Source organism: Arachis ipaensis, chromosome B6 (assembly GCF_059453495.1).
Source record: "Arachis ipaensis isolate K30076 ecotype BB chromosome B6, ASM5945349v1, whole genome shotgun sequence".
Classification (NCBI taxonomy): domain Eukaryota; kingdom Viridiplantae; phylum Streptophyta; class Magnoliopsida; order Fabales; family Fabaceae; genus Arachis; species Arachis ipaensis.
Window position 1 is genome coordinate 22,360,773 of NC_142441.1, and position 8,047 is coordinate 22,368,819.

General features: G+C 38.4%; 1 protein-coding gene across 1 annotated transcript; it reads right to left on the reverse strand.

Annotated features, from left to right (window-relative positions):
* Positions 1-15: 15 nt before the first annotated feature.
* On the reverse strand, positions 16-2,731 carry LOC107646648 (O-fucosyltransferase 36). The gene is made up of 3 exons (XM_021104226.2): positions 1,310-2,731; positions 976-1,225; positions 16-421 (listed from the first exon to the last, which is right to left on the reverse strand). Exons 1-3 carry the CDS (start codon positions 2,521-2,523, stop codon positions 245-247), a joined length of 1,641 nt encoding a protein of 546 aa, XP_020959885.2. The 5' UTR covers positions 2,524-2,731; the 3' UTR covers positions 16-244.
* Between the last annotated feature and the right edge of the window lie 5,316 nt (positions 2,732-8,047).

Sequence of the window (8,047 nt, forward strand, 5' to 3'; positions counted from 1 at the left end):
TTGGGAACAAATATGTAGATCGTACAAACTATACTCTCATTGTGATGATTAGAATTTAGAATATGAATGTGTTACAAGCAAAGGCTAATGAATAATGAACCAAAGCAAAAACGCTACTTGTATTATCGTACATGACAGTTACACATTAACAAATCCCCAACCATAAAGGGGGCAAAGTGGAGCCCTCTCATCTCTCATGAACTGTGGCTTGTATCCCAATCTAATCTGTACTGGGTATCTTCATTCATTCAATTTCCGCTACCACACTGGGCTCCTCACCTTGGCAAAGGTACCCATCGCACAATGATGCTGATCCCCAGTCCTTTCTTAGCCGAAGGATGTCTTCTGTGAAAGTTGAACCGGAGGCTCCGATGAACACGCTTGACATCGCACATATTGTCTTGTCCAACATCGCTTCCACCTTAACAACAATTATTCATGATGCATGTCAGCACAGGAAACACACAATTGTTTAAAATAATCTCTATTTCGCTAGAGAACCTCAATTCTCCTGAAAGGAGGAGAACTATGGTCTTTTCTTAGCACAAACACACATAATGTCAGTCATGTTGATCTGAGATGCCTAGGCGGACACAATAAAACATAATTAATGCCATCAATATCAAATTTATAAACATATATAGCAACACCAGCTGAAGCCGAGCTTGTTTGCTCCCTATCATACAAATGACATGATGGTAGAGCTTTTAGATGGCATTCAACACCTCTCACTTAAAAAACCAAAAGAAAATAAAATCATTCTAGAAGTTGCAATGCATAGATATATGCAGGAAAAATAAAGCATTATGAGCACATTTTGCGATCTTGTAGACCTCTTAACCTTTTTTATTTTTTGGGGTTAACAATCTATTCAGATCAACATCAATACGGTTTGGTTTAGCAGAATAAGGACACCTACAATATGATGCCTTAAATTTTTTTTTTTTAAAAAAAAGAAAGCTGTGCTACCCTCACCTGAGAGTCTCCTTCAATATGATGCCTGTACAACAAAGCATCCCATTTTTCTGCAGAATTTCGAGGTGGGCGTTTAACAAGAGGAACTGGCCTTCCATTAAGCGTGACTAATGACTGAAGCAGAGTGGTTTCACTTTCTGCTGCGTCCGTAGAAAGATAAATAACAGGTGCATTGGCCCTTTCAACCACGCGCAAAATGCAATCCGCGGCTTGAGGAATGGGATAAAAGCAGCTTGGCTTTTTGGCATTGCTGCAAACATGAAATTGACCATCAGGGACAGTACTGAATTCGCCAATCAGAATGCAAAGTTTCAAACTATATGTAGCCTCTTACCAGAACTTGAGGAAGCCGTGGCGGCGAAAATGCAACGCAATGAAGTTCCTTCCAAGGAATGTTTGGATGAAACGCTGAGCAGTGAGCAGAATGAGACGGCTGGGTTCAATAAGGGTCTTGCAGTGGTGAGCAAGTGGACCACCCGGCTGCATCACCCACTCCCGCTCCACGTCAGCATAGAAGACATCCCCGATTGCCATTACGTCATCGTCGTGTGCAAACTTGGACACCACTTCCTCCACCGTCCTCCTCTTGGGCTTGCGGGTATCCTCCTCCCACACAGCCTGAGGCTTACTCATCGACAAGCCCAGCGATCTCAGCTTCTTCAAGTGCTCATCGTCGAGATAACAGGGTTCCGGCAATGAGAAATAGCAAAGGAACTTGTCAATGTGCATGTGGTTCTTCCTAACACTGGAGAATTCTTCAAAGGAGATCACCACCTTTCTACCAAAGCATTTATTGATGTGATCAATATCCAGAACTCTATCATACTGGTAATCCACTTTCGAACTAGGAATCACCAAAACCCGCTTAAGAAGAGCCGCGAAAAGCATATGTTTCTCTAAGCAAATTAGATGGTTTGACATCTGACCCGACACGCAAATAGCAAGAAGGAATTTTCCAGCTTTAGGCTTCCACTCAATGGTTTTCCTCTCTGACAATCTCTGATCCACTGTTCGACATCTGCCACCGTTCAAGCTAGCATTCGCAAAATCAAATTCGGCTTCGAAGGAGTTGCCAACCCTGTGGGGATCCAAAATGACCTCCTGAATCTGTTTGTTGAGGGAAATCTGCTTGAACAGCAAGGACTTCAGCTCGTCGGAGGAGGAGGAATTGGAAAGAAAGGAGGAGTTCCAAGCGCGGAGGAGGGATGATTGCTGCTGGCGGAGGAGGTAGAGGGCCTGCAATTGGGACTCCTTGATGCGGTCGGAGAGCGAGTCGAAGTGCAGGGAGGGGAAGTTGGAGGAGGAGAAGACGGAAGAGCGAGTGGCGTCGGGGGTGAGGTAGTAGAGGAGGATGATGAAGACGGGGAGAATGGCGAAGAGGTATCTCTTTTGGAACTTGAACTTCCGATTGAATCGTGACCTCAAATCCTCGATGCGGAAGGCGGTGCTGACGGGGGGAGGAGGTGGAGGTGGTGAGGGCTTCCTGTCATGCTGCTCGATGAGGGCGTGGCGGTCGTCTTCCTCATCGGAAGAAGAATCCCGCTGCATTGCTGGCTGGCGTGGAATACCGGAGACTGAGTCAGTAGCCGGGTGGGCTGAGTCAGTGACTCGTTGGTAGACTAACAACAAGTTAACTGAATAAGAGAAATTGAGGGAGTCAGTCGGTGGATGAAAATGACGGCTCACCAGCCCACTTCTCACTCACAGATACCGAAGCCCGCTCCAACCTTCCAACAACTGGTTCTTCATAAAGCCCAAGCCAAACTACTCAACCCATATATTTGTGATTCTTTTCCTCCTTTTGGCCAAAAATAAAATTATTCTTTTCCTCCCTACATATCTTATCATTTTAGTTAGTTGTTGTTCCAAGAATGACCTGAAAGTTGATTGTTTTGGGTTTGCCTGAGGTCCAAACTTTTTTTAGGACAGTAAGGTATCGCCGTTCGAGTTTCTCGCGAAGAGATGGAGGATGGTACAAGTAAGTGACTTTAATACTTAAGTTAGCAAAAGTTTTAGACAAGTTTTTGGTAGATTGGGTTCGAAGAATACCTACGGGTGTCAGAGCATTTATAAGTGTAGATTTAAAGGCAATAACTACTTTTTGAGTAGTCCCACCTTCAGGGGTGAATTGGTTACTCCCTTGTGGTGAGTTGGTTACTCCCTTTTAGTAGAAAGGTTGTTGAGATCTCCTTTCTAGATGAATAAGAGAGATTGTAGGAGTTAGTTATTGATTAGAGTAAGCAGGGCTAGGATAGCATCGTCGCGCCCAACTCGATGAGATCGGGTAAGTGTTGATCCAGTCGATACATGTTGGATTGGGTTTTACTTATTTTGGGTCTAACTTAAATAGTGGGCAAAAGTATGAACAGTGCCCCTATTTGAGACCGAACTTCATTAGATCGGACTTAAGCATTTGGAGGTCGGGCTGAATTTTATTATGGTATTGATCCATCACGTCGGGTAATCCGTCTTTCAGGGAGTTAGGTTGGGTACCCAACGTGCTTACGGATCAAGAATGTTGTGTCTTTTCATAATCATTCACATGTTCTTTACGGTTACTTTTGTAACCATGCGCATCATTAAATGGAGGGAGGGTGAATTTACTATTTTACACCTAAAGTCGTATGTAAGCCCAATCCCTTTTCTCTTTTTTTTTTTTTGCTTCTTCTTCTAGAACTTTTATTTTATTCTCTCTCAAGACTTTTCATGACACCGTGACCCCAATTTTTTGAAGATTTCTCTATCTTGAAATTCTATTTCGAATTTTCGTTCGCGCTTGCTTGAAGGTTTTTGGAACGTTCGTGTTTTGCTGTCACGTTCATTCATTCGTTCGATTCTTCATCAAGGTTGGTCTATCTTGCCTTCTTTGCTTTATTTTTTGCAACCATGTTTCTTACTGGATAATGTATTTGTGCTTCTAATGCTATTATTTTTGGTGTTTGTATGAAAAAATAATTTTTTGGTAGTATTTGTGGGTGTTTTCTTACAGTAATCTTCTTGATTGTTCTGTTAGTAGTATCCTTTCTTTTTTTTTGAAAGTCATTCTTATGTTCTGAATTATGTTGAATGGGGCTTTGCTTTGTGCCCTTAAATGGTGCCGTTTTGCTGCTAATAACGGCACCATTTCAAGTTCTAGTAGGATATCTTGATGCTGTGTCTGCGAGAGGGGTTAAGAATTTTGGAGTTCTTTTCATTTTGTTGAAAATGACTTAACCGCTTGCAAACTTGTTTGAATGTTTATATTGCTTAGGCTGATATTCTGGCTTGTAGTGGCAATTTTTTTTTGTTGTTTTGTATGCATAGCATCCTATGTCTCGTTCAATAATACTCAACATGTCTTTTAAGGTTCTATCTGACTTAAACTGGGTAGATATTACTATTATTTCTATTGTCTCGTAATCTATAATGAGTATATTAAAACTTTTTGTAAACAACATAGATTTTGTAAAGAACAGGAGGAGGAGGATAAGTATGAAATAGTAGCTCTTGACCATGAGGACAAGATTTTCTTTCCCCAACTTGACAAGTCGGAACGTCATTTTCTGTATATGTACGAGTGCTTATTTACTAAGCTGGGGGTGAGTCTTTCGTTTTTCAAATTTGAATTCGAAATCCTTCATCTCTATAAAGTTGCCCCTTCTCAACTTCATCCCAATTCTTGGGGTTTTATGAAAATTTATCAGTTAATTATTTAGGATCTCGATCTCCTTTATCTTCCAAGATCTTCTTTTACCTCTTTCAACTCACCAAGCCATTTAGTTCCAAAAAATAAAGATGAATTTCTTTTCGAGCTATTCAGAAAAGGAAAGTTTTCTCCATCTTTGATAATTTTTTTCATGATTTCAAAAATTATTTTTTCAAGATCCGATCTATAGAAAGTGTCCGACTTTTCTTTCTGAATAAAAAAAGTGAATCTTTTTTTAGTCTGTACTGGGAAGTGTTCCTCAATATTATCAAACACAATCTCGAGAATTTAGACGAGGTAGAGGAGTATATAGTGGCCATGTTCCAAGAGTATTGGGGTCGAACTCCTAATCTTGACACCAAGAAATTCCTAATGGAAAAGCCGAGTTATGTCCGTACCGAGTTAGGTAGTACTCCTTTACATTTTGTAGATATCTGCTTGTTGGTATTTATTATGTATATATAACTTAGACTTTATGTCTGGTTTTGCAGCAAGGATGACTAGTGGATCGGATGCTTTGAAGGGTTTGCATCAGGCTAAGAAGAATGCTGCCGCCTGAGCTATCTAACTGAAAGAGGCCGGCAAGTCGGGTGACCTCTCCTCTTCTTGCAAATCGGACTCGGATTCCTCTCAGTTTGCTAAGGTTCTTCCTGGTCCTTCTCCTCCTTTTCGTACTCTTTTTGCTGGATCCACTGTTCATACTACCCCTCATGTGCCTCTTTTTTTCGAGCCGAGTTCAAAAAAGCGTAAGACTTCTGAGTCTAGTAATGTATATGATCAAGGTTTCAATGTTGTAGACTTCTGTGAAGAACACATCTTCTCTCATAGCTTTATAAGCATAGATTATGTTTCCATTAAAAATCATCTTCAAGTGTTGGCCTGAGGAGGGATACGGATGGCTGGGATTTGTTTTGCTTTGTTAAAACAGCTTAATGAGACTTTCCTTGGTTCCACTCAACAAACTTTGACTGACCAGGAGTTGGAGAAGGAGGTTCTTTCTGTCGATCTTTAAAATTTTGAGAGAAAGCGAAGCAATCTAAGGCTGCCTGTGTCATGACGGAGGGTCTGAAGAAGAAGGATGAAGAGTGCTATTGATGACACGTCATCACAAGCGATTTTTAAGATTCTTTTTTATTCATTTTCTTAGGTTTTAAATCAAATTTCTTATGTTTTCTAATGGGATTTCATAAATAATCAAATATTTGGAGTTGAGATAGTGTTTTTGTGTTTTCAGGAGTTTTTGACTAAAAAATAAGCAAGAATAAATTTTTTTTCACAAGAAAAACATAAGTGCGGTTTAAAGATAGCAAAACCATGCCCTAAAGAACAAAACTGTGCCCTAAGGAGTCAAACAGGACACCCAAACCTCCAAATTGCGTGCACGCTTGGCGGCCATGATTACAAGCCCAGCGCCCATGTTAAAACTCCTTACTTCTTTATACTCAAGTGATCATAACTCAAGCTATAAAGGTTCAAATAAGGCAATTCCAATTGCGTTAGAAAGCTAACGTCCAGAGTTTCAGAATGATATTCATATGTCTATAGTAGACATTTAGTTTGAGCCATGCACCACTATCATCTTTGGGACACGAAAAAATAGTGCCACAGACTTCTCAACACATATGCCTGGCATGCACCACCAAACGCCTGGCGGCCCTGCTTCACTCTAAGACACGCCCGGTGTCCCTCCATTTTGCAACCCCACGCCTGGTGGCCATGTTCACATGCCCGGCGGCCATGCTTCTCCCCAAGGCATGCCCGGCGTGTCAGTCCCCTGGAAGGTGCATTTGGACCTACTCCCAAATTCCTCTATATAAGCCTGGCGTGAAGACAAGTCCAACTCCCAGGATGTAATATCCTTAAGGCCCAATCTCAATTATACACATAATTAGAAGCCTTAATCACATCCAAAATATTCAAGACTCCAGAAGATTAGTTATTAATTCTTTCTAGAAACATAAAAGATTTGGTTATTAGGATTTGTTTCTATATTAGATTTGAATTATTGTTTTGATTTGAATTTGAAGTGAGTAGTCAGTTATCTTATCTTTCTTTCTGAAAGATAAAGATTAGGATAGTTTTGAATTTAAAATTCTAGAATTAGGATATAAATAAGTGAACCTTGTTCACAAGAGAGGCAACCCCAGGAGGAGGATCTTCGGATCCGAATCACACCCCTTTCTCACCCTTAGGCTTAGTATTCTTTTTTCCATGAGTCACTAATCTTTTTGTCAAAGAGTTAGGAGTTCTGTTTATATTTTCTATGAATTATTAATCTAAGTTTATTTTATTTTGAAGTTTTGCATTGATCTATTTCATGATTGAGTTATTCATTCTTTATTCGGATTAATAGTATCGAAAGGTATGCTAATCCATTTTGAATTCTTTTATTGCTTTGGAAAATTAAGGGGCTGTTTAATTTGAGCGTTTTCATTTTCAATGAAAATAAAAATAAAGTATGAAAATATGATTGATTGAACATTTTAAAAATATTTTCAACAAAAACGTTTTAAAAAAGGAATACAAAATTAAAAATTATATTTTCTCGTTTTCAGCTTTTTCAGTTAAAAACAATGAAAATATTTTCAATAAAAAACATGATATTTTCAGTTGAGAATTTTTTAATTTATCATGTTAGATCTTTTACCACTCCTTTTATATTTTACCCACCAGAATTAAATACTCACTTACTTGTGAAAACCACAAAACCAGCGCCTCCAACTCCGTGGTTTTCTTCTATTTTCTTCCTTCTACTTTTTCCTTCTCTTCCATCTATTAAAAGGTAAAAGATCTCTTTCAAACTTTTTTTGGCTATTTAGTTAAAACTTTTTGTTATATTTTTTAAAATGAGATTTTAACATGATCTCAATTTTGATTCCTTTATCAGTATTTTCATCTTCTCTTTCATCCTCTGCTCAAGTTGCTAATTCTCTTCTATTAATGATTTACTTGTCGCTAGCTCTCTTCTATTCAAAAGAAAAAAAGGTTCATAAATTTTTGTTTGCCTTACTTAAAAATTCTTACTATTTTTGTAAATTAAATTAAAACATTAAATAGTATGAAATTTGAGTTTTTTTTGTTACATTTAGCTATTTTTTTTTATTTCAAACTCCTCTCTATCTTCTATGTCTTTTAAATTTGTTTAGTATTTTTTTGAAATTTTTGTGTAGGTGTATTTTTTATTTCATGGGAATATGATATTTTTCTATTAGTATATTATCTTCTGCTGGTATATGTTTTGGTATTTTTCATTTTATTTGAAAAAAAATAATACGAGTAAAATTGACAAGAGGCTTAAAGATGTCAATATAAAAATTTATTTATACTCTTATTTAATATAATCTCTTTTTTTATCCGCACTCCCATTTCAAAGTTAAATTCAACAGC